Here is a 26,971-nt window from a genome sequence, read left to right as displayed (position 1 = left end):
AACTCTGTTCAGTCTTTTTTATCAAAGCAAATCTTATTATTCAACGTCCAAATGGTCCTGAACACCTGTAATGCACTCACAACACCAAGGTACAATTATACGTTATTTCACCGCAAATGATTGAATGGGTCAGAACTTGACATTAATATCGTGTGCTTCCAGGTGTTGCTTGCCTTCTTTCCGTTTCAAGACGCAGCAGTGCCACAACAGTTGATATGTTTGCATTGAACGAATGCGCTAAAACATTGCGCCCACGGATAATACTTATTTTCTTCCTTGTGTCTAAACAAATCGGCGGTAGAAAGACTGAGAGATGATATGAGGGGGTCTTCCCAAGGTTTCGTTCCCTCCTGTTCTTTGACGAGATTACCCGCCAATCCTGCGAGCTGTCGCTCCGTTATTTTGGAGGTCAGGTACATTAATCGAGGACACCCCTCCGTTTGCCCGTTTGGTATTTCCCCGCACATATCCATCTCTGTTACCTTTCGAATCAAAAATACATCTGAGTTACTGCGTCAAAACCACTGCCTTAAAACTTCCCTCTCACGCCCAAATTTTATTATTAATATTGTTTAGTGTTTGCTAAACCATCAGATTGTTACGCGTTCCCCACGACTAATTAACTTCCTTTACGTGCCCCTTATTCATCCCAATAAACCCCGCATCTTTTATGTCGTAATAAAAAATCTGCCAGCAGAAGGAGCCGTGTTAACGATTGTGAGACAAGCGCGCCCTGTCGTCGTCTTCCGAATTACCCAAATTATCTAAGGCTTATCTCTATCTCTTAGCCCCGGCACCACAAGCCATCTATTGTCCGGGGATTATCTCGCTTCAAAGCTTGATTCCAGCCCGGCGGTCCGCGCGGTTCATTGTCTACGGATTATCTCGCTTCCAGTCCGGCTGTCTGGGCTGTCCATTGTGTAGGGATTATCATTTTACCACTTTCAAATCCCCATTTCATATTTTTACCCTAATTATATTTGTACACTAAGTCAAACTGTACCCTTTCTTTCAATTAGTATACAAAAGGTCAATCCGTATCGCATTTTTTCACCCCACGCTATTCATTTATTTATTATTCATATTTATTTATACCTATTTATTTATTGCTTTGTCGAGGTCAAAGGTCAAAAGTGTACTGGATCGTCCCCCCCACTACTAATACCGGCCGATAATGTAATAAAAATCTACAAATAATGTAATAACAAAGCTTTATGGGTCCTTTGGGTTATAACAATTATTCGCCGGATTACATTGTTAACCGATCATTACACCATCGTCTGTAACAGAGGGACAGGGCAACTATTTGTTCAAAGTTAAACTAAATATATTTGATATTCACTAAAAGTGAAATGTTTCTGGAACTATTTGTCTGCGTAAAAGAAGCAAAGTTCTTTTATGCCGGAAGATACACTGCACTTTAAACTGAAAATAATCCTTGTAAGATCGGTCTTACTTTGCTATCCCAATGATACCGTTTTAATTTGTTTCATGTCCTTCCTTGTCGTCCTTAGCTTTGTTTATAACTGGTTGTCCGGAAAACATTGCGCCATGATCTTTTATTTAGTACGTGTAGTTCATTATAAGCTTTAATAATTGGAAATGCGGGCCAAGGACATTGCAATGTAATAGCATTTGTTTATTTTTTATCGGTGTTCTGTTTGTTGTAAATTTCCGAGGTTTGGCGGCCTAATATCAACTTTCAGTTTTTCTGAAGGGTTTAGACTGTACTACGCGGGCACATAAATGCCGCCCCGAAACGCTGGTTTTGGCAGCGCCTTTTTGCAGGTAATCATGTCGTTCCTTTTACTCCCTTTTGTAGCGTAAATTTCATTATTTTGTGGAAAATTTTGGGTCAGATGGCCTACTACCTTTACGGCAGTTTATCATAAACAGATTTGATAAGGATGGGGATGGCTTTTGTTGGATTGAAAATGTGAAATTGAGGTGAAGTTCGAAGAAGTGTAATGTTGGAGCTTGAACGTTGATTTTTGACAATATAGGGACATGTGTATGTACGTGCGTTGTGGATGTGTTAAGACGTCACATGGGTTAACGTGCAAAGATGTCTATTATTGGATTGTGTGATTAGATTTGGATTTTTTTAACTGTAACACCTTTACATGTATGGCATTAAGTGTAGTTACCCTTGAACCTTGGACTGCTCGCTGTCAAGTTAATAGTAGGCATGGCGGCCGTGTTGGATACCCGAGGAGGGTTGGAGTGTGTGCGGTGAGTGTGTGTACGATAGTCGGTCAGCCAGCGCGCGGGGTTGACCTGACTGCTTGCATCCCTGACCCATGTAGCCGGCGCTGCCTTCATGTCTGTTCTGTTAAATGTATGCTGTTTTCTAATTTAAGTGTGGCACGAATTGGTTATTACTGTTTCATATTTATTGTGTATGTTTATTGTTTAATGAATACTGTGTAACAACTTTACAACACCACCTGCCCGACTCTTTGCAGGTAGCCCCAGTCTCGGGGCCTGACTACTTTTATACAGATACAATAAACCCTCTGGGAGGAAGAGAACTGAAGAACACTGGCAGTACATGTACTTGTGAACCTGGGTGCCTAATCCCCTTCCTTCCAGTTCTCCACATCAACATTCAAGTTTATTGTATCACAGAAAAAAAGATAAAAGAGTTAAGAAAGTTTGACTACAAATTGCCCTATCTGGATATATGTCACAATGACTAATTCTGACAAACTCTGTATACAAGTGTTGATCGCTTGTGAACATGGTGAAGTCTTGTCTAGCTTGAGCTGTCAACCGTTGAGCTTCAATCAAAGCTGTCCTTTCTGTATGATCTGATGATGTCATATCCAGAGATGGCAGAAAGGAAGTTTTTTCTTTCGATGTATAACATTCTAAAGTAAGTATGATATTGCACCTATTAAATTTGGGGCTGTCTCTTTAGATGAGCGCATTTTGAAAATTAAGGCAAATCCCTCTGCATCGATCTAACATACTGCAGTGACTATGTGCCACCACTTTTAAGGGTTACATACATGTCAGAGCTTTCTTTCTGTGTCAGTTCTCGAGTTCTAGACCTCTGGCACTTTGCCTGTTAATATTTTTTGTGTACCACTGCGTTGTATTCAACTGATTTGGCCATGTCATGTTTACTAATGTGTTATCCATTCTTAGATGACACATGTATGTCTGCATCAAAGTTGTCAAAACAGCCTGCACCACACAACCACCTAACCCCACCAATGCCCCGCCCCGCAAATCTTGTAAGTAAAGGTTTATTTTTATTTGTTGCAATACAAGCTAATTCCTTGGATAATTCATAAGGAAAGGTTACTCCAAAATTGTGCATGCAATTAGTGCTCTGTCGTCTTTTAGTCGTAGGGCCTACTGTAGCTTGGAGCAGCTTGCAGATTATTTCGATGATTGATCAGAATTTTTCCATTCACAATAAGTACTGCTGGTAGTTATAGCAGAGTTCTGAGTAATTTGCGAGACAGTTTGGAGACAGGTGCAGGTACTGTGTCATTGAAAAAAATTATTCAAACAGCGAATGTGAGCGTGAGCTGTGGCCTCTCTCGGGTAACTGGCTTTCTTTCGTTTCGACGGTTTATCAAACGTATTAGACAAGCACTAGACCGTGCACAAAATTTTAATCAATCAGAAGCAGTGAAGTACAACGGGGACGTGCACAACATTCGCACCCAGTCACGTACGACGTCTGCTTCATCAACATTACTAATTAATGAACAGTAGTGCATTATTCATTACCGGCTTAATTTGCATGAGGAAGGTGTTCACTGATGATTTTCTGTAGTATAGAACCTTATTAGCCCTCAGAATGCAGTAGCATTTACTGAAAGTCAAATTTTAGCATTGAAAATGGTTTTTTTAAGAAAATTCGAAAAATCTCTCCTCGATTTATTCATTAAAGTGCACATTTATTGGTTTTGCTAGTTTTTATCTAAGAACTTAAGCGACTATCATTACACGAGTCGAACGTCTGGTTAACCTTGACGTTATAACACCACAAAAACACATTAAAATTACATGTAAAAACATGTAGTAACAAAAACCGCAGCTTCTTTATATTCAGTGTGTTAAGACTGGGAAAAAGAAAAACTGCGTTGCGACAATCTGCTTTACGGCTATAATACGGAAACAAACTCAACATTGAGCCTCTTTCTAGAATCGAAATAAGGCTTCCTATGAAAGATACAAGTTTAAATAGGACAAGATGTTTCTCACACAAACAATCCATATAACTGTCGTTCACATGACCATTTAAATTTGAACATTTTATTTTAAAAAGTTGACCCGCGCACTGATGAGGAAATATTGCGGCCTTATGGGGAAGACTTGTTACTAACCTGTGACACAAAAATCAGAAACTTACAAAAAAGCTCGGTTGACTTTTCAATCTAGTTTAATCACTTCATATACTTAATATTCCTGTCTTATCAGAGTTCTGGTTGTACGTCCATATTTGCTTCCAAGCACTGATTAAAGTACCTTATGCTTTGTCGGAATTCCCTGGATATTTCGGGCAAGGTGACTGTCACGTACTCGCAGAAAGCTTCATGACTCCTTCGGACTACCTTGTGGAGAGGAAGTCTTCCAAACCCGCGTCGTGGCACGGGAACGTAGCCACCACGCCACCGTCTTGGGGGTGGAGTTGTGGAGGAGGTGCTTGGTACTTGAAGTGCTGAAGGGCAACGCTAAACGTGGCAGCAAATAGGGTACAGGCTGGTGAGGCTGTAGAGGGGTTTTGGCCGGTGGGGCTGTGGAGGGGGTTCTGGCTGGCGAGGCTGTGGAGGGGGTTCTGGCTGGCGAGGCTGTGGAGGGGGCTCTGGCTACCGAGGCTGTGGAGGGGGTTCTGGCTGGCGAGGCTGTGGAGGGGGTTCTGGCTGGCGAGGCTGTGGAGGGGGTTCTGGCTGGCGAGGCTGTGGAGGGGGTTCTGGCTGGCGAGGACAGGGTGCTGGTTCGTATAAGGTTCCACAGGCAGTTCTGGCTGGTGACTTTGTGCACGGGCTGCCAAATTCCTTAACATTCTTACAGCAGGATCCATTCGGGCTGCGTAGTGCATGTCTTGTATCCGGCGGTCTTGTGGTCTGAAAAAAGAAAAGAAAAGTAAAAGAACATGTTTTCAAATGCACGTGTAATGTTCAATTGGGATCTCGGGTTATTGCCTCTCGCAAGATACTATTGGCACATTGGCTTTATAATCGATGAGGCATATCATCCTTCCAATAAATGTTTTGTATTCCGTGTCTTTAGACCTATAGGAAGTATATAAACTAGTCGTGATCGTAAGTCTTCATAAACAGTGCATAGAGCTTTCCCAGCCCATTCCTTTACACCGTAATCAATGAAATATAATACCTACCGCATTATATCTCTTGAAATCACATCTCTGGCTCTCCTTCTTTGTTGAGATGCATTTCTCAACATCTATTGCTGATACATAGGGCCATTCAATTCACAGTTCTGCAAAGCATAGTCCATCAATCGGCCCCAGTTGTTGCCGTGGACTTGATAACCGGCGAATATGAGCCGCTTCTCTTCTACGTTAACTCGAACGGCAGCTCCCTCTTGTGCCATTTCGTTGAAGCAGTACCTACGGCCAGATTTTCCGAAGGTACCTGGGAAGTTGAAGTGCCTTCACTGCATGCACTTAAGCCGTTGAAGAAATAGTGGCAAAAAGTCACTGACAGTTTACCTATAAAGCCCTAATCCCTCACCTACACGGTTGGATAACAGACGATAAAAGACTCTTAGAAATCGCCAGTCTCAGCTGTCAAAAAAATAATGGCGAAACTTCACTGACGGTTCCTTTATAAAGCCCTAATCCCCCATCTGACCAGTGAAAGAAAACCATAAAAGCCACTGACGGATCACTCATTTATGATAATGCAAGCTCTTATCCCCGAACTACAAGGTTATTTTAACCTGATGCTACTGACGTTTCAGCCAAACCTAGAGCTGTTACGACAATAAGCCAGTTTGCATTTCAAAATGCCAAGATCATTTTGGAACTTATTACGCGCGCGAGCAGGCGCATGGCTGCGCTGATTGGGCAAGGTGCACATTTGATTCCGAATGGCCTCGGACGTTTTTAATCTGAGTATGCGCTGTTGAAATACCGAACTGGCTTATTATCACATTTCAACAGATACAGCAAATGGACTGACAACGCACCTCTTTTGAAGACTCAAAAGAAAAAGTGAGGCCGTGACCGAAATGAGCTTCTGGAGCTACGGCTATTCGTCTATAATGTCAGCGCGTATCCTCAAGCATTTACAATGAGTAAAGACCTAGACCTTGCTCTAGTTTCGGATGCAGTATTGACTTAGTGTTGTCTTGTTACGGTTGTTGTCGATAATGACTTGAAGGGATCACAACAAATAACAAACAAAATAAATTCCAAATGACTGAGAAAACATGCACACAATAAAATGAGGGAAATATTTCCAAATACGGAGAACACTTGACACCCTATGCATAAAACTCTGCGAGATTGGTCGGAAAAAGAAATTCTAAGGAAATGCTTGAAAATTGTCACTTGTGATTTTGACTCTTTATGCCATGCTATGTTAAAGCTAATAAGTGAATATGGAAGATACAAAAAGTATACTTTTTCCCATGTCGAAGTCTTACCTATAAGGTAGTCTGACAGACAGAAAAGCTATAAAAGGTTAGCTGAAAACTTCAATTCAACGGAAAATTATATGTTGGGTTTTGAACTGACCCTGCCATTACATAATTATACACAATGTAGGCGCAATGAACCCATTTTAACGCTATTAGGAACATCTCAGTACCTGGGTACTCAAGCAGTGGTACCAAGCATATCCGCTGTAGAAGTCTTGTTGGTCTTCCGTCTGTGGGCGCTGGGTTTCATGTAAGGTTCCATCGATTGCACCAACTGCGCCATGAGACATTGGCCAACGGCCTCTTAAGTCCAGCCACTCCTCAATGGTTGGCCAAGAAATTATGGAATTAAAAGAATACCAAAGTAAAGGGACGATAACGTAAAGGTGTCTCGTAATGGCTGTCGGAGAAATGTTTAATAAACTGGATAAAACGTCATATGTACGGTATTGGCGCAACCATCAGAATCCTATTCCGTGCAGAATGTCCATGTTGTCGTCCACTGAGCTGGTTGATTATAAAAGGCTCTAGGTCAGTTACAATCCTCATTATGGACTCTGGTGTTTCCCCTGACATCCTTAAAAATCTCTGTGGATCTCTCTCCAAATCAGTAAACAAATCTCGCAGTTCCACCTCGTGTTGACCAACAAAATCAGGAAAAGAGTGTATAGTCCTCTTATGGGTAGAGGCAAACCGAATATGCAGCTACAGAGAAAAAGCCTGAGAAGGTTACCAAATGAATTCCACAGCAACGCAAGCTCGTTATCGCCAAAATATGGAGGCAACGGCGGTATCGCTATCAACGAATTATATAGTAAAAGTTGATCAATCAAACTACGACCACTGGATTCATGATGGAAAGATGAGTTCATGTAAATGGTCACACAAGTCAACTGAATCCTACAGTAATACAACACAGCACTGTGTGCTTTGCATGGCGTTTGAATTTCCCGAGAGCAAACACCTGTCTGTAATTTTAATACTCTGAGTTCGGTTTTATTGTAGAAACATTCCTGCTCACAATGATGATTTCAAGTTCGCCAGCTTTATTTAAATAGCAAGGCAATGAACATATAAATGATGCATATAATTTATTTAATAAATATGTAGGTCCTCGTCCATGATTGAATTAGACGACAGAAGGAAGGACTCGTGAAGTCTAATCATTCTGATTGGACAGTATTCGTCGTACAAAATACCGTACAAAATACCGTACACGTACAAAATACCGTTATAACGAAAGAAAGTACTCGGACTGTAGGCAGCTCACCCATTATTTGTTGACTTCGTTTAACATTTCTCCTCTTACATGAAAATACTTCCTATCGACGACGGACTGTAGCACCACTTTTTACAATCCAAACTATCACAAAGCGACAACCAAGTCATGTCAACTCTTGAGCGCCTCATCAACAAATATTACACTATCAACCATTGTCGGAATTGAGTCCTCAAATCTTAGTACAGAGTACTCTGAGTACTTTATGAGCCGAGTCCCGGGATGAGTAAAAAGTACACTGGTGACAAGTCCGAGTCCAAAGCACAGAGTACATTGAAGGTCTCGTACTGGGCAGAGGTCCAAGTCCGAGTTGATTGAAACCATTTTGCAAGGCAAAAACCTTTCGCCAGGGCACACCTGAAGCGCAGATTTATCTACGCCCTTATAATATTAATGACTGCTACTCAAACAACAATGTGTGAAAAAGAAAAAATGAAGAAATCTATATACATTTTCAAATAATTAGAATTACTACAACTTTAATTGACCCTTATCCACCAAACAGCAAGATTAATTCACCAGAGGAAAGCAGGGTAGCCTATGCAGATCTAAATAAGAACGTAAATAAAAAAAAAACTTACTGAGAGCAAAGGATGTGCTAGTCGATAGGAGTTGACTATGGTGAAACAACATCGTAGTCCAGGCTTGGTAGAAAAGTTTAAGGACTAAGATAAACCAGGAAATTGGAACACACTCACATTAAGACTGCACAGACCTGAGAACCCCTTCAGAAAAACACTGGTGGTGGTGATGCAAAGCAACAAATTTAATACATTTCAGATAACCATGGCAAAGTAGGCCTAACTATATCAAAACTATATAGTGCACTAAACAGAACAAAATCACACACAATGCAGCATTCACAATCACGTCCTAGTCATAAGTCCACGCCCTACTGGTCTTAAACAATTATGTTTAATAATAACATAACAATTATGTTTAATAATACACCCGCAGTAGCGCTGCGGGTGTATCAATTAATACACATCGGATTGTATGGGGTGACGAATGATAGGGGTAGCCATAATCCGGTCCAATCTCCTGCGACTAAGGCTTCGAATTTAGATCAAAAGAGTATGGTTCTATAGCCGCCAAATGTGCGTCACGTCGTCCCGTCGCCCCGACGCCACCACACGACGTCACGACGCGACGCTACGACACCTCTGTTGCGTTGTGCCGTGTATATATTTCTATAAATTCCGAATTCGGGACTGATTGTCTCCACTTCGGGGTATTTCTTTCGCAAAAAGCCTCAAATTGCAGACCTATTTTGGATAGAGGCGGGCGGCTACATTCAGAGCTGAGTGCAGAATTTTACTACTCTCATTGGGGGGTATCTTCGGGGAAAATTGAATAAAAAAAAAATCACGTGGCTAACCCCCATAAAATTGAAATTATCTTTTGGCCATAATCTTAAATTTCCAGTGAAAAACGCGGCGCTTTTTCGGTTTGAGGCGCGTATTTGGTGTGGTGCAACCATTGATCTCCATTATAAAGACTGAATAGGTCATCGCCCTTTGTTTGTGTACAAAATGTGCGGCCGTACAATGGCGGCGCGCTGCGTTTCAAGAGGGTAACGTGATGCTGTATGGTGCGCATTTAGTCAAAATTGATTATGGGGAAAAATTATAATGCAAGAATATCATTTTTCGAATTAACAGACAATTTCCTTATTAACTAACCCACTCGAAACTGATAATAATTAACCTGTTTTTTCTGTGTGTTGTGTTTGTTTTGTTTTTTCTTCATTTTTCACACGTATACCTCTTGACTACGGTCTTCTTCGGGCAATGTTGTCACTCGGAGTTGGTTCAATCGTGAAATGTTGAGTATGTAAACATTAAAGTTCCACCAAGACCCACAATAGGTTTTACTTTGTAATGTCCAAACTGTCCACGTATTTTCCGTTGTTGTCAATGAGTCAACACTGAAAAACGTCATTTAAATGAAAAGGCCTTAATTTTAATTTTAAAGACTCACAGGAAACACCTGTATTGAAATTCATTCATATACTGAATAAATTTATTAAAAACTGATAAGTGTGAGAATCTTTTCTGTGAGCACAAAGTAAGCAGAACTTTGACAGCGACCCAAACTAATTAAGTTTGTGCCACTTTCACCACAGACACTTATAAATCAAATTGAAAAAAATATTAAGTTCCCAACTTGACGAAAAATTAAATTTAACAATGAGTTTCTGAAAAGAAAAGGTCAATGCCAACTGAGAACGAATAATTTTACAATTTAGACAAAGTTTCTTTTGTTGCATTGATTGAATTTCCATGTTTGTTACTTCACTGGACGTAAACGTCCGCTCTCTGTCTCTCGCTTTAGTTTCATCTCTGCCTTGAATATGGATATTCCGTCACTCATATCACATCGTCTCTCACACGATTTGGGTTCAATGCGTCTGCAGATCTCACGTACACAAATTATGGCTTTCTTTGAGATTTTTTCATTGAAATCTGAAAAATTTAAGACAAATTAATCACTCAGTTTTAAAACCATTTTGCTGATTAATAATATTGTAGGTGGTCCAAAGCATTATAGCACAAGGCGTGCAGAAACCTTCTGAACGTGCGACTCATATGTTAAAAGCTGCTCCTTCTTCCAAACGTGATTTTACCATCGATCTCCGGCAATTCTCTGCTGTGCACACCTCAACCATTATTCTTTCCAAATTTATCCATTCAGGGGGCAGAATTCAGTTTATCTTCAAAATTTGACGATTGAAGTACAATAACCTCAACCAGCAGTTTTGAGATCTCCGTTTGAAAGTGCACGGAACAAAATTCGCAACGCTTGTTATTTACCTTCCTGAAAATATGCACACGCAGGACGCGTTTTGGACGCGATGTCCTTTCCAGTATGTATAATGGATATCAATGAGTGAAAGCCTATGCACGTGATCCTCGTGCCTGCCCTGGTGTCAGTCACTACTACCCCGGCGAGCGGGTCTCTGGAGGCTGCCCGAGTGTAATGACGTCACGGATGGACTGTTCATGCATGGACGTACATAATGGAACGTGGCGGGGACTTGACCTTTTTCCCAGAATGCCTTGGCGAGTACACTGCAGCGTTCGATTACCCTCATTTCGAGGCTTCCCTGCCTTCCCTTCCCTCGAACGCACCCATAGACAGGCAACGCGACGCTACGACGGCACGACGCTACATAACGACGGCACAATACGACGGCAAGACGCGACGGCAAGACGCAACATCATCAAGAAATAACACCATGCAGTGGCACGACGCGACGTCAAGACGGCACGACACAATGTATTAAACATAACATAAAAGTAATGAGAAAAGAGGCGACACCATGACGCGACGGGATGACGCGACGGAGCTGTTGTAGCGTTGCGTTGTGGTGTCGCGAGGCAATTTTGGTGGCTATAGAACACCATAAAAGAGGCACCCGTGAAGAGCCGTAGCCAGTGTTCCATACTTGTGAATGCCGTAGTCTCACCGCGTGTTTCCAACATATATGGAGTGCAACACAAACCGTTGAAATTAATTCTTGTAGGGGTTTTCCTGTAGCAGCGGGTACCGTAAACAATTCGATTCGAACCAGCCAGCCGACACCGGCAAGCTCGGTGGTTGAGTGGTTAAGACGTCTGCACTAGTAAGCAGGAGGTCGTGGGTTCGAGTCCCACCTGAGTACGCTTGTGGGTTTTTCACAAGCTTTCGGGGGCACACTGAGTAGGCCCTATACAGTGTTAAATACACGTCGGGAAGGGCAAATCCAAAATTAAGTTGAGGAAGGGAACATGTGTACAGGCAGGTTTAACCAGGTTTAATAGGCCTGCTGGTCACAAAAATGTAAAAAGGAATGCTAACCTGGACTAAAAATGCTACAGGAATTCACAGAACTCGATGAACTGAAGAAACAGACTGTTTCAAACAGTGCATTTTCTATTTCACAAAGCTAGAGAAACGCTCCACTGTAAGAATGAAGAACAAAGGTACGTGAGCAAAAGGACTGAGCTCTACAGTACTGGGGTCAATACAATCTAATTTAATAACTCAAAAGTTGTTACAGTATTTCCAGGGAACAAAATAACGTTTTGAGCAAATGGTACATTATTTCCAGGGACCAAAATATTTCGATAAAATGAAATAAAACACACCATGTTTTCTCCGAACTGGGCCTTGAACACACTGTTTCATAATTCATGTTGCCTCACTGACCTAACACCATATGACCTGCCATAATTGTCTCCACTTCCAGTTGCGATACTGTCATCTCCATAATGTGGGCAGCCATCTTTATTGCACGTGTTTTTCATGTTGCACGTAAAGCAAGGACCCCGCCTCTAAACCTGTCAGAATTTTGCAGCTCTTTCTCCTTCCGTGGACTCCCAGAAACCAAATTTGGTAAGAATACTTTCCTTTCTCTTTCAACCTCCTGACGACGAACTGTAGGAAACGGTTCATTGTTGTTTTATTGTCAAAACATGAGGATCATTCGGTAATCACGGTTTCACCTCTTTGATTTTAGACAGTTTCCGGCGCAACCCAAACGGTCATGGCATGGTTCAGAGTTATCCGTATAGTACATGTATGTTCGGTTTTCTGCTCTTCAAATAGCAAATTGCTAGGCTATCTCAGTCACATCCAATTAAACTAAAACTGACAGCTAAATTGTCACGGTCAAGTGACTCATGATTTATTGTGTCGCGTGCGGGTTGAGTGGGATTGCGAGCGGTCAGTCAATAATTGGGTGAATATGGATTTTCACGTTTTGAGAATCAGAGCTCCGAATCTCATCTCTGCGTAATTAATTCTGCCTGAGGCAGCCACATGTCACAAACCCGTTGCTCGAGATCGCCTTGACCCGCATGACACGCGACCCTTCACTGCATCGACTCCCCGACCTTCTTTCAAAACACAGTTCATCGAACCCTGCATGGTCGACCAGTAACATTAAGGCAGCGTACTTGTTTGTGTTGTAGGGATGCGTAATGATAAGCTGCATGGTAACCTATTAAAACCGGTCAGAAATATTTAATTTTCATTATCTAGCGACTGCCACTCTAATTTTTTTGGCGCGGAAATCCATCCCCCTACGGATGTTTACAACATGTGGGTCACTGAGTTCATCAGAAGAGCACTGTAACAGCTGTATCGGTGTGCTACAGATCTGTGTAATCATAACCAACAAAACAGTTCGAGATTTTATGTTCAGAGTTTCCACTTTTATTATTCATGTTTATTGCCATCATATTTCAATATGTTGATGTAGCTTCCACAGTCCTCCGAACAACTTAGGAAAAAATTAACAGACTGTATACAACTTTACGAAACCGGTAAGTTTTATACGAACCATATATTGTGTCAAATTTTTGGGAAAAAAATAAAAAACTGGTAATATTTTATCTTAAAAAACAAGTAAGTAACATAATAACTCGGAAAAGCGATTGGGTAATATTTTAAACCATAGAGATTCTTTGTTTAAATAACTGCATGCTTACTTGATTATTAGGGGTTTTGTCAAATTAGTACCAAATAAAGATTTTAAAGTCTTAATCATTCATCTTTTAATTTAAGACATCGATTTCTCGTCTACGAAGTGAATCAGGACATAAACGATCATCTAAATAACTTGGCAGTCACTGTCCTAATTCATAGTCGAGAGTGCTAAAAATTTCACTATCATTCATTATACCTAACCGAAAATATAAAATTTTGTTTTTCTGCATTTTACTGTTTGTTTATTAAAACAGCGCCGTTCAAAGACAAAACGATCAAGAGTTATTCAGGGTGGTCCAAAAAATGTAACAAAAAGAGTATTCATTTTCTCTCGAATTTTGTAAGAAATTGTTGGGCTTACAAGCTATCTGCCAGATAGAAGCTTAGGGTAGATGCCTTCATCCTAAGCTTTAATGTGGTAAAAAGAACAAAATCTGAATTATTGGGAGATAATAAATATTCCTTTTGTGTCGCGGTTTTTGGGGGGTCACGTTGTACATAACACGGCAGTAGGTGTCAATACAAAAAATCTCTTGTGACACGCTTGTCATCAAAACTGGAAAGGAAATGAGTAGCATTTTAGGATTTTTCATCTCTAATTTAAAAGATTATTGATTATTAGAAGTCAGTCGAAAGAAAACAAAATTAAGAAGGACATGTATAAGGACATGCAAGGAATACATACAAGCATTTAGTTTGGCTTTTTAGCAAAACAGGGCACTAATGGGTCGTATGAATATAAAGTAGCATTTGCTTTTACTGCCATTTTTGAAGCATTTCCTCGTGTTTGTATGAATAATAACGAAGCAAATGCTTTCACTTTAGTGCGATTGCTAAAAAGTAAAAGTATTTACTTTTTACTCTTTAAGCTTGTGCTTGACAATAAGCAGTTGCTTCATTTTGTATGAATAAAAACCAGTAAGTTCTACAGAATTGGAGTATTTACTTGACATTTATCAAGACCGGGTCAGGCAAGCTTGAAAATGAGGAGCCATGTTCAAAATGGCAGCGTTCATGAATGTTGTTCTGAAGGAAAAGCTGTATATTAGTCGGGAATCTCAAGAAACCAGATGCCTGCAGCTGTACCGCTTTGAGAGTGGAGTGGCAGAGCAATTTTCTTCATCAAGGTTTTTGCGATCAAAATTACTGCCATCGTGCTTGTCTGCCATGCTGAGGTCTAGGGCTGGTTCATACTCGCTGCGTTTGCACACACGCAGCGCGTAATGTGAACGCCGCCATTTGACGTTCATACGTACCGTCATGCTTTCTCAAGTCTCGGCTGCGTGTGCGTATCCGACAAAAGATTCAATTTTTTAATTTGTCCGAATACGCATACATTTGGTGCGCTCGCACTATCCATTATTTTCACAAACTTTGTGCAAGGGTGCGCATTTTCATTATGCACTGTGCTTTCGTTCATGCACTGCAGGCACCTCAAAATAGACCTTCGCGCTGCGTACACAGTGAATACGCAGCGAGTATGAACCGGCCTTAAAGCATTTGCTAATATTTATACTAGTAGATGCTGAATGGAAAAGAAAACATTTTATTGCACAAACTCAAGCATTTGCTTATTCTTAGTAATTTGACTTCTCAATAAACGCGTTTGCTGTTTGCTTGAACTTCACAGCATTTGCTAGTTTTTATTCATACGACCTGATGTTTCTGCTTCCTCTGCTACTCCAAAAGAGGCATAGCTTTGGGGTAATGGTTATGTGATTTTGGGAGCAATATTGCTTGTTGAGGAAATACAGAAGAACTATCAGTTAAGTTGCAGATTCAGTAATCGTCAATTTGCGATTATCTGTAGACATTAGTTGTAACAAAGCCTCGAGCCTTGATAATAAGTCACGAACACACCTGTTGTTTTTATTTTAGGGTTGGCATTGAAGATTCTACATTGAGTGGAAAACAAACATCGCCTTGCACAACTAGCAGCGAGTACGTGTGCAGTGCACAGATTACCATACGGTAATTATGGCTCGGAAATCCTGGAGAAGCCATTTCTGCTACGGTAGCTGCGTCGATTCTTGTTGGAAACCAAAGAGTAGGCGAGCTGTATTTAGACGTGGCATTTACCGAGGTACCGCCCTACTCGCTTTGCTATATTTCGCTTTTCGTTTCACGAGAAACTCCAAAAGTGAGCCTAGTTGTAAGCCAGTACTTGAGTTTGATCTGGAGAGCGTGCATTGGACAAGGAAGTCAAGAGTAAATATCTCCTCCCAGGTGACAGCATTGAGGTAAGGGCGCCCTCACCCTTCTTAAAACAGTTTATGGTGGACATATTCAGGAAATAGATACATATATATCTCAACTAAGTAGTTTGCACTACTTAGTTGAGATTTGGCGCATGTGCACTTGATCACTTTACTGTGGATTTTGAGGCAGGCGACTTCGGACAACGTTCCGACTCATCTTTCCGCGGATGGAAACCACAAAGTACCAACAAATTAAGTTCATATTTTGCACGAAACTCATTTGTCCGTAGTAGTGCATGTATACGTGCGTTGATGGAGTAAATGTACTTGTACATGTACATGTATAAGTGCACATGTGCACACAGAAATCATGACCGACCATCAATCAACAGAGAGCCAAAATTAAAATTGATAAAACTAACGAAGAATAATTCACAATAGCTTAAACGTAACATGGTACCCTTTTTTAAACAAACGTTCAATTACCCAAGATATGCAGCATGTGTGAAAAAATGGAGAACAATTCAAAACTTTTATTTTTAAATACCCTTTTTTACGTTCGGAAATGTGACGTACACAAGCATCTTTCACCCCATTTTCTCCGAAATGTCACTTAAAATTAACAAGAAACATATCACAAATTGAAATTTGAAGCCTGATTATATTTCTCTGGTACAAATCAAGAAAAATTGTACACAATGTGGAAGATCTCGGCAGATATGGATTTTTGTATATTCGTTTGCTGGCTGGCATCGCCATCTAGACAAGCAACAGAAAGTGATCACGACATTGCCGAAGTTTAGCGCATGCACGCACAATTAAAGGGGTGAACATGCGTGCAGAGTTGTAGGCAAGACCAGGCAGTCCAAGTCAAGACAGAGACAGACATCAACAGTTCGAGACCAGGGGTCTAAGACCAAGACCGGTTCAAATTGGTCTCGAGAGGTTTCGAAGACTACAACACTCATGTACCAAACGTACAGCTCTTAGCACGACGGGTTAGCACGCATTATTTCCTCTTGATTTTGTCCCGACATAATCAAACCTGCATTTACGTGTAATGAAAACAATACATTCGGCTGTCGGCGTATGATGGATATGTCGGCCAATTTCACGGTGGTCATTCCGTTGTAGTAGTGTTCATTCGTTTTAGACGTTATGTATCTGCCACGAGATACACGGGTTGGTTCTTTCCTCGCTTTGCACCAATGAGGCCTGGGTTCCAGTCCCGGCTTGGCCCAGGCTTTGAGTGCATTTGGTTTCCAGTCCATACTCGCTCTCGCAGGTTTTCTCCGGGTACTCCGGTTTCCTCCTGCCTCTAAAACTGGACCTTCTTCCTAACTCCGTAATGTGATGCTGATTAATAAAGTGTATGAATAAACGTACAGTTATTGGCGCAAATAACCTGAGTTGCTGAAAGCGCCATTAAAACAAAACAACAACAAAAGTCATTGCGGAGACACGTGTCAGGAGTGTTCAGCAACATTTAGTTCTCTCAGTTAAATACTTCTGTCAAAATTGTTTGCGCAGAATGTGTCGCTTAATGCCCATTCGGAGCTGAAAATACTTCTAACCATTTTTTTTCTTTTTTGTAACGTAATCCTGGAACAAACCCAAACCGAAGGTTTCTTCTTCATCAGTCGTCAATATAATTAGCTTTTAATGAAGTCAATTCAGAATACAGCTTATGTTGCATTCTGCACTTTGGAATATGTATCCTACGATGACAACTCTCCACAGTAAAACGCAAAACTGTAATGACTCCGTCCAAAATCAAGTGTGAGCATGCACCTCTAAGATAAGATCAGATAAAATAAAATAAGATCAGATCAGATCAGATTAGATCAGATCAGATCCCTAACTCTTCCCTAATTCTTGAATTACCCATAGAACACGAAGTATGGTTAATCTTCAGTGAGGGATTGGGATTCGTGCTATACATAGACACCAGGAAAAATCTCATTCACGGATTATTAATTTAAACAAAAAATGGAGAAAAAGGTTGATAAATGCCGGGACATTATCCGAAAATTGTATACATTCTGTGCCATAGCGTACACGAAATACGGTTGAGGAATGAAGATTCCATTCCACCCTCCGATAAAAAAAGACCAACCTTGGCGGAACCATCTCTGGACACAACTTTAAAACTCCCGCTCCTTTGGAATGTCAAACGTAATGGGCAAGTTGGCTGACGTAATTTCGCTTACAGAAAGAACGACCCATCATTTTCACAGGTGTATCGAGGTGGCTTGCAGGTCCTCTTAGATCCTGCTAGCACAAACACGTCCATATATCTTAAAAAAGACAAAGTAAAGGGTTCCCGGTATTTTTAGGTTCTTATAAGGCTATAACTGTAACTTTGGAAGTATGTTCATGGGAGGGCTCATACAACCTCCCTTTCTCTTAACTGCCGTCAAAATCACACTTTCGGTGACATGGAGGTGTTATGATCTGTCGGTTACGATTCCTATACACACGTCGATCCCTCTATACACAAATATACTCACATAAATATAGAGGGATTTATGTAATTGTCATTCCTTCACCAGCCGTAAGGCCGTGTCCGAATGACTTGGCTACAGCTTGAAATTACCTACGAGCCTGTGACAGTGGTTGCAGCCACTATAGTATCGTGTGCGATTTCAGCCGAGCATTTTGGATAACAAAGCGGCCTTGCTTATCAACGAAGAATCGAATACACGTACTTTAGAAGAAGTACATATCATGTACGTACTCTCTCGTCAGTTGAAAAGAGCCATGTCGGTGGGAAGTGTTACTTTTGTTGGTAGCCACGCAACCTTGGACAAAGCTTTCATCGATGAGCCAAATTTTCTGTGCGAACCCTGTGAGGAATCTTTTTTTATATCGGAATCGACTTCATGATTCATGTCTGACTTTTGTAGTAACTGATGTACTTTCAGAATGTATAATGTAAATGTCACACAAAGAAGGTCTATAAAGGGATATCGTATGGCGTGTTGCTTAAGGAATGTGTGCGCGGTAATGCTTTGGTTCAAATTCTGATTCATTGAAAGGATTCTTCTTATATGTATGATGCTAATGTCATGATGTGAAGGAGCCCGGAAGTTTCGTTCGCTATTCGAAGACATTTGAGCAAATGGATAATAATTGTTCGGCAGTGGGTTGCTCTTTGTCTGAACCGGCGCATGCGGCTGAAAATGAGATGATGGCGAGAAGACAGTGACAGGACATGTTGTTTTGATGTGCATGCGTGGCTTCATACTCACAAGTCTGGGCGCACTCATTTGGGCTTTTGAACGCGTTCTTTGCGAATGATAAAAGGCCATATTTGCACGTAATATTACTCTTAGTGACCTAACAGTGTCTCTGTGCTTTCTGCTTCACTTCAGGCACTTTTCTAAAAAGTACTCTCACTTGTATGAGGAAAATATAACGATATTTTTCAACCATCTGAAAATGCTCAAGAAACAGACATGGAAACCTCAAGGTCAAAACAGACAAGAATTCAGGTAAGGTTGCACACAGTTTAGTTAACTTTTCGTCAAACCGAAAATCGAACTTTGAAAAATGGGGAAAAAATCTCTAGCAAATATCGATGTGTAGATTGGCAGAGCAGCACTTTCCTCCCTTTGCCTTTACTCGCCAAGAAGTATAATCGACAGCGGATGCAAGCATTTATTTGCAGAAGGGTTAGGCATTGCATTTTTAATATTGCTGCCATTTTCGCACCGTTGTGAAACATTTTGGGTGCATTTAAATTTTTAGACCGCTGGAAATAGGCCACTGATCTTCATAATTGTTAGCTGCTCAAATATCTTAGATTACTGTTGTTTACAAAATAAGTCAAATAATTGTCAAGCATAGGCCTTAGCGTGTGCATGTCTGCGCTGTTTACTAATGCCGAGACGAACTTTGTGTTTGAAAAACGTTTTTGTAAATCAGAGGAGTGTATAATGCTTCCTTGACCTTGAAGTTTATTTCTCCAATAAAAACAGTTTTATCAATTCTCATTGTCGGTTATTAAAGATTGACGTATTTCCAGAGTGGGTAACGTTCTTTTTCAATCTCTAATCGAACAGAAATTGCATTCATGCTGCATTGGGAAAAGAAGGAAGTATTAAGAATTTTCTACTGACTAAGAACAACATTGAAAAAGATGAAGAGATGTGTTTCTACCTGCATGGAAATATCCAAACGTTTCCACCGGCCCTAATGGAGTTTTTACCTGAGGTGTGTGATGGAGGCTTTGTATGGAGTGTGTGTTCCTGTTTCCATCGTGTTATTTAGGGGGGAAACCTACTCCTGCTAACAGGGTTGTTCCGTATGAATTTCTGCGGAGGTGACGAAAACGTCATGTTGAATTCTTAGCTTGTTGAATTATGTAAGTTGGATATTGATTACTTCGACCAACGACCAGAGCAGTATCACAGGGCAACTTCTTTGTTCCTAAACCTAAATGTGAACTTTTAAAAAATAGTTTTAATTACAGAACTTCTGCTTTTAAATGACATTCCTCTCGCCATTCGTTCAGGCCATTAATCTACTTTTCAGCTTTTCATTCTACTTTTGCTGAAAGATAATAGGATATGCGTCCGATGTACACGTATTAATCTTATACCGATACTCTGCCAGTTCATTTGTACTTGCATTTTGGATGGATTGTTAATTCTTTCAGGAGGTGGGGGGCGCTCAATGTCCTCTCGATGTTTTCTTTGTGTCTTTTCCCTTGTATCTATACCTATTTTTCCCCTCTTTCCAAACTGTTTTCTTTTTCCATTTTTTTTCATTCTTACTGGATTTTAAATGTCAATATTTTTTTCTCTGGACTCTGATATATTTGTGTATTTGAATATTTGTGCATTTGTGGTAATTCTTTTTTAATGGGTGCCCCAAATGATCAGCTTCTGCTGGATGGGTTACCCTCAATTAAGATTTAAGTAAGTAAATAAATAAATAAATAAATAACTAAATAAGAAATGTTACTTGACGTCAAGGCCTTCGGAACCTGAAATTAATTATTGATAACTTTTTGGAATCAGTTATTGTAACTTTCGATGATCAAAGTTTATCTGTTAGCAACAGATGTGCATAATTCAACCCCGAAACGAACCACCATACAAAACCTTCAAAACTGCCTTTAAGCGGAATTTATTGGAAGGTAATTCACAAAAATTCTAAAAATATATGTTTTGTGAAATTTGACCAAAATACTATTAATGGATTAGAGTGTTAAGTGTCTTTGCCAATGAAACAGGAATTTGCTGGTTAAAGCACGCGGACAGTGATTTGTGTTTTGCTTCGTCATGACCTTCACTCCTTCTGTATTTGCAGAACCAAATTTACAAACCGGGACAGTTTGCAAGCTGCAGCGTGGTTGGATCAAGCGGCATCTTGAGAGATTCTCGCTGTGGGAAGGCAATTGACCAATCGCAGGCTGTTTTCAGGTGAGACAGGTATAGGGTAAGTTTGGCTGGGGTTAGCAGCATTTGACTCTCCCAACTCTTGAATAAAATGAACCATGTAAAACAGGAAATACGAGAGTGCTTCGGAACTGCAGTTGTTTTTCAAAGCTAGGCATCGTTGCTTAATAAGATGTAATTGGAGTAAAAAAAAGACCAACTAAGCTTCTTCAGTGGTTAAACGTATCCCTCTTAGATGTAACCTCGCTCCCACACGTGGATTCGAGGCTGACGTAGGCAGCAAAACCAACTTCACAACTTTGAATCCTTCCTACTTGAAAAAATAGTGAGTATTCGATCTTCATCTGTCTCAGATTTGTGTTTCATAATCTTGACCTCAAATTATTTAGTCATTTCTTGAGCACGGAGAGTCTGATTAAGTATCAAAATGCTGACACCGGCCTGATGAGGTCATTTTGATGGGGGGTATGGGTAATATGAAAGTGGGCACTTTGCATCCGTGTTCAGAAGTAGACTGCTATCGAGAGTTGCTCTCAGCTCTCATGCCCACGGGTGTCGCAAAGGGAAGGCGGCCAAGGGGATACTTCCCAACTCCACCCATCCCCCCCTCCGAAAAAAATGAGACATGAAATAGGAAAAATAAAAATCTACGTAGCGTGGGAATTTATTTTGCAGTACTATTTCGTGAGAATGAATTAGTAATTCATGCAAACACCGAACAACAAACTGTGAATTTGCAATTGACCCACCTTTAATGGTGTCAGATAAACTCTACTTCGGATCAGTACTCTGTAACTCCGGCAAAAATATCCTAGCCACACATTTTAGTCCCATTACTATGTTACAATGCATTTAGTGACTCGGGTATACTGGTCTTAGCAGTGTGTTTTAAGAATGGGACGATATTCTGACACGTGTTCCTGTTTAATGCATGTCTTTGAGAAAAAGTAAGATTCTTAAAAATGTTCTTCAGATTGCATATAATCTCTTTGTTTTCCCTAGTTTAAATCGTTTGCGGACACAAGAAGACCTCGTTCACTTCGGCGCCATTCTCAAGCAGTTTAAAGACAGTTACTTATGGCTACCAGCTTTTTCTGCCGACTATGATATTCCGATCATAATCCAGACAGCGCAGTTTGCCGTCCATTCCATGATGGCTCAGCCTGTCCTCGGACATCCTCAGCACTACCTCTCCGTGCGTACCTTATGGCGAACATCGCCAAGGGCTAAACGCTTTTGGCCAACAACTGGTAGGAGAAGAGTCGTGGATACGGTTTGGGATGATGTACCACCCCCCCCCATAAATTATTTTCAGAGAGTCGGTTGAAATAGGAAAGTGGAAACAGAAGGGTCTTCAATTTCTGAATTTTTACCCTGCCCGACGTATAATGCAACACTGTATACTCAGTGTTTGCCCCCGAAGGCTTGTGAGAAAACCCACAAGCATACTCGGTTGGGACTCAAACCCACGACTTCCTGCTTACGGGTGCACACGTCTTATTGGCAAAGAAAAGACAGGTTGGTTGGAATGCACGTGTCCCCATCACCCGAACATGGCACGGCGAGCCGGGGGTTGCCATCAGCCATTCACAAATGTTTTGAGGAAATTGCGTCTCAACTATACCAACGCACAAAGCATTATGGGTCAAGAACATTGACGTCAGGTAGGCACTATCCCACTGATCTCTGTACACTGGATAGGCAGCTCAGAAGTAACTGCCGATGTGTAAATTGAAATGACTGCGCGGCCATTCAGAATATTCAATACAATGGCGTCCAACTTCAGTCCATTCACTTCAGTGCACTGATGTATGTCGCCAAGGCCGGTGACTTGGAAAATGCAATTGTATTAAATAGCCCAAGATGGCTGCGCAGTTGCTTCAATTGTAGTTTATTATTGACTTGTAAATGATGACAAATAACGGTTTCTTTTCTGTTTCACAGGTTTGTACTTGATTCTATCCCTCGTCGATGTCTGTGATCGAATCAATGTCTTCGGTTTCTGGCCGTACTCAACAGCCATTGACGGTAGTGATGTCCCTTACCACTACCACAATGATATCAATGCCCTCAACCAAGCCCACACTTACGACGCTGAGTTCAAAATGCTAGTTCATTTATATGAGCACGGTATCATAAATATGCATCTAGGTTCCTGTGTATGACATTAATACATCAATTTCAAAATACCTTAGACACTGTACTTAAAAAGACATGTGCTGTGTTTGTCTCGCTTTTTTGCTTTTTATCGACTTTATGTCTTCGTGTAAAGAGAATTGTTAAAAATCTTTTGACTGTATCTTACCGCTGTATCATGTTGAGTGGATAATGTATGAGTTGAATGTTAAGATCAAGTTTGTTTCAATGTTATCCATGGCCACCAGAACACAAGACTTTCCTCCTGTTGTTCTAAGTTATCCGTTCCTCGTTGTAATTTAACAGATCTTTGTGTTTTGGGGGAATTGGTACCAATGAACGTTCTTCGACATTCACCCCTTACTCAGACACTTCCTTGTTATACAGGCCGCATTTAGCAAGTTAGGGGTACGTTGCATTTGCCAAAGTGCATGTGAGCTGGAAAGTCTTGGCAACATTTATACCGTTCATAATGCAGTTGTAATTGTAATGTAATGCCGTCATTTTGTACAAATCAATTTCACCGACAGAATATAATTTATGTCGTACTATTTATGACACACATTTCCGCCTCTCTCTAGCCTTTTCCAGGGCGACGCAACTACACGACGTCTCCCTTTCGTCATGCCGTCGCGTCGCACCTTCGCCTTCTTGCCACATACGCGTTTGTACACACACAACGCCTCCCGTCGTGCCGTTGCCCGTCGCGTCATGCTGTCTTACGTCCTTTCTTTATTGCAATTTTTCTGCCTAAACGTCGCTCCTTCCGTTGCCCGTTGCGTCGCTCCGTCGTGTGTCGCGTCGTATGTTGTGTCGTGTGTTGTGTCCTGTATTACGTTGCCTGAAGCACGATGTGACGCACGACACGACTCACAAGGCGACGCGCCGTGTGCTGTCGCCGTTAGCTTCATGGCGTTTATAGAGGGCGCTTTTACTGTTTTTTTGGTTTTGTTTTTTGTTGTTTCATTTCCGCCCCCGTGCTTGCAGGGTATATACTCTACGTTGGAGGCCGTGATTCTGTATGAGTTGCAGCTGAAAAGTTTTTGGGTTGTTTTTTTTTTTTGTTAGGTAAAATGTAATCAGAAAGAGCGTTGCGACCAACTATCAGCATTGTCGCCAGGAAATAAATAGCATTAATGTCAGCCGTAACAATGTTTTAGCTTTTCCTGCTCTAATTCTGATCTTTCTAATAATTATTTGTAAATCCATAAATTGTGGCGCCAGTTTGATAAACGAAGATAGTGCTTCGTTCGCCGGAAGTCAGGGCACCCGACAGGTGCCGAGATGCATAATTCATGTTATTGTGGTATACTTAGTAATAAGTTGCGCGCGCACTTTACTAGTGTAAAGTACATGTACACCCACAGCTCGTGTGTGGAGCATAGTACAGTGACATGCATGTTAATATTATTCAAAGTTAATTTCACCTGTTCCTCGTTCGCTTGTCACGCCAGTTGACGGGGAACCACTTTTGAATGGTACAACCACGGATGTGTATAATAAAATCTGGACTCGCAATGCCCTTAATCAGCTTATAGAGATCATTGAATCCACTCGCGGCCATTTTACCGAGCCCAACACAAAGCTTTCCTGGCAATGCCCGCCTTTGTTCTCCCTGGCGTCGACAGAAGCGAGCTAACCTGCGCATTTGTATTCCCTCGGTAAAATGGCCGCTGGTTGGCTTCTTCTTCATACAAAAGCGTTGCAAGTCCAGGTTTTTTTTATACACGTCCATGGGTACAACCTATACCAGAGCGCCTGTCATATGCCTTGAAATGATCTGGCACACGAAGCACTGCTTTTGTTTTTCAAATGGCGACGCCCACGGTCATCAGATCTGCTTCAGGCGAAGTAATACGCGACGCATGACGCGACCCACATCGGTGCGGCGTGATGGGCGACAGAAGGAGCTACGTTTAGGCAGAACAAAGGCAACAAGGAGAGGACGTAATATAAGACTGCTGCAGGACGCGACGGATGACGACGCGACGCAAGACGCGACGCGTCTTGTAGGGACAAATATAATGGCGTTAAGTATTTTTTCGTAAAATTTAATACTATTTAAACACTTGTCTAAATTAGATTATGCACCAAATTTCTTTTACAGTACTTTACGAGCAGAGCAGGTGCCAGAAATATACTTTAAATGAAATTCAGTAATTTTCTAATGGTTGATCGCTGGCATTTATTGGAAAGTAATCAACTATAAAAGTAACAGTAATTCCATTCATGTAGTGTAGACAGCTCATGCAGTAAATAACCATTTTCATCTATTACGGACATGATTTTTAGGGGTCTGTGACCAAGTGATGAAGCAATTTTTTTAGATTCATTCAACACTATTGTTCAATAATTATTACATATAAAGGCACAAGTCCCTTTCCTTGTATCTAGAATTTTTTATTACAGCTGTACTTAATTTTCCTTCTTAATATGTAAATTACATTATACAAATATTGACTGCCTTGATTGGAAAAAAATAAAGCAATCAATATTTGTTTTATAAAAAATACCTCATCCACAGATTATGTATAATTTAAGCTAAAATCAAAAAATAAAAAGCAAAGTGTTGGTGTTCAATTCTGCAAATCGCGTGTGACTTTAGAATGTGTGTATCTATAACTTGTTCAGTTATGTAGCCTGGTTCAACGGGTTCGAGCGTGACAGATAACGGCGAAATACACGCCTGGGTACTGTTCCTAGTTTCGTTGCCATGGAAATAGTTCTTTTCAGAGTGAGGCTGCATGTGTATGGTCTTTTTGGAGTTGTGGTACAAATATAGTAAAACTAGCAAGTGGCACACTTCGGCGAATCAAGATACAGAATCTGTGGATGAGGTATTATCGCATGCATTGGTTGGCCTCTCTGGTGTGATGAAAGTTTGCGTATAAAAAGTACACTGTAAATTTTTTCCTATTACGTTTCACATTACTTTAGCGGTAGCACAGGCGCCAGTATTTGATATAGACATTAGACACAGCATGTTACTATTTCGTTGATTACTGGCTCATTCTACATGTGCATTTAGGTATAAGTTCTGTTGAAAGAGGATTGTCAAATTTCACGTTAATTTTAACAGTTCAAATATACTTATGTATAAGATACACTTACCTCGTACTCAGAAGCCTTGATCGCGGCAGAACTTTATTTACACTCTTAATGTGCACTGATAATGGTATATATGTGCATTGTTTGTCTCCTAAATGGAATCATGTTTGGAACACAAAAAAGTAAGATTTGTCAGTTTTCGCTTTCGATTTATTTTTTTATGCAATAGTTCGCATTTACTACCTCCAAAAAGCACAAACATTTTTTCAGACTAATTACAAATACTTGCGTAAAGAATGGAAAACCACAAACCTACTTGGCAAATGTATCCACGCCTCATTTGTGTCAATATTCTGATTGAGGTCAAAATTTATACCGTAAAACAGTACTGTTAAATATACGGCATTTTACCGCATTCACAAAAGCATAGTAAATACGTGTAACAAACATATTAGTTTACAGCAGTTAATGTTGCAAAAATACAGTACAATACTGCTCGTATGGTTCGTTTACTGGGGATAACTGTTGTAAAGTACAGTACAGTATTGCACATTTAACATTTTTTATTATATAATGAATTGTTATTTTGTTCATTCAAACAAAACTTTGTGGTCCACATTTACGGTATTCATTTCTGTCCCAGTTGTTTGATAAAATCAGCACTCTATAGAAAACAGTATACCCATTATGTGACTGACTCGCTTACAAAAGTTGAAATAAACACCCAAACACTTTCATTAACAAATTGAAGATGTGAAGTAAACGTGAATAATAATTTTGCGCATTAACAAAGCGTTCAGAAAACAGAA

At 40.6% G+C, this 26,971-nt stretch overlaps 1 protein-coding gene across 8 annotated transcripts; it reads left to right on the top strand.

The window, feature by feature from the left end:
* Positions 1 to 1,661: 1,661 nt before the first annotated feature.
* On the top strand, positions 1,662 to 26,971 carry LOC110980589 (CMP-N-acetylneuraminate-poly-alpha-2,8-sialyltransferase-like). 8 transcript variants are annotated; one of them, XM_022237417.2, is made up of 10 exons: positions 1,662 to 1,788; positions 3,151 to 3,239; positions 12,135 to 12,280; positions 15,254 to 15,615; positions 18,948 to 19,067; positions 19,638 to 19,788; positions 20,890 to 21,002; positions 21,214 to 21,303; positions 21,981 to 22,228; positions 22,923 to 26,971. In XM_022237417.2, exons 4-10 carry the CDS (start codon positions 15,353 to 15,355, stop codon positions 23,141 to 23,143), a joined length of 1,206 nt encoding a protein of 401 aa, XP_022093109.2. In that variant the 5' UTR covers positions 1,662 to 1,788; positions 3,151 to 3,239; positions 12,135 to 12,280; positions 15,254 to 15,352; the 3' UTR covers positions 23,144 to 26,971. The 8 variants fall into 8 exon arrangements, 7 of the variants coding, with proteins under 7 accessions (XP_022093109.2, XP_086995107.1, XP_022093110.2 ...); XM_022237418.2 differs by lacking the exon at positions 1,662 to 1,788 and adding an exon at positions 1,795 to 2,232; XM_087138957.1 differs by lacking the exon at positions 1,662 to 1,788 and adding an exon at positions 1,795 to 2,875.

Source organism: Acanthaster planci, linkage group LG01 (genome assembly GCF_054643075.1).
Source record: "Acanthaster planci isolate LZ-2023a linkage group LG01, COTS_SCS, whole genome shotgun sequence".
Lineage (NCBI taxonomy): Eukaryota > Metazoa > Echinodermata > Asteroidea > Valvatida > Acanthasteridae > Acanthaster > Acanthaster planci.
The sequence above is the reverse complement of the archived record's forward strand: the minus strand, read 5'-3'. Positions and strand labels throughout refer to the sequence as shown.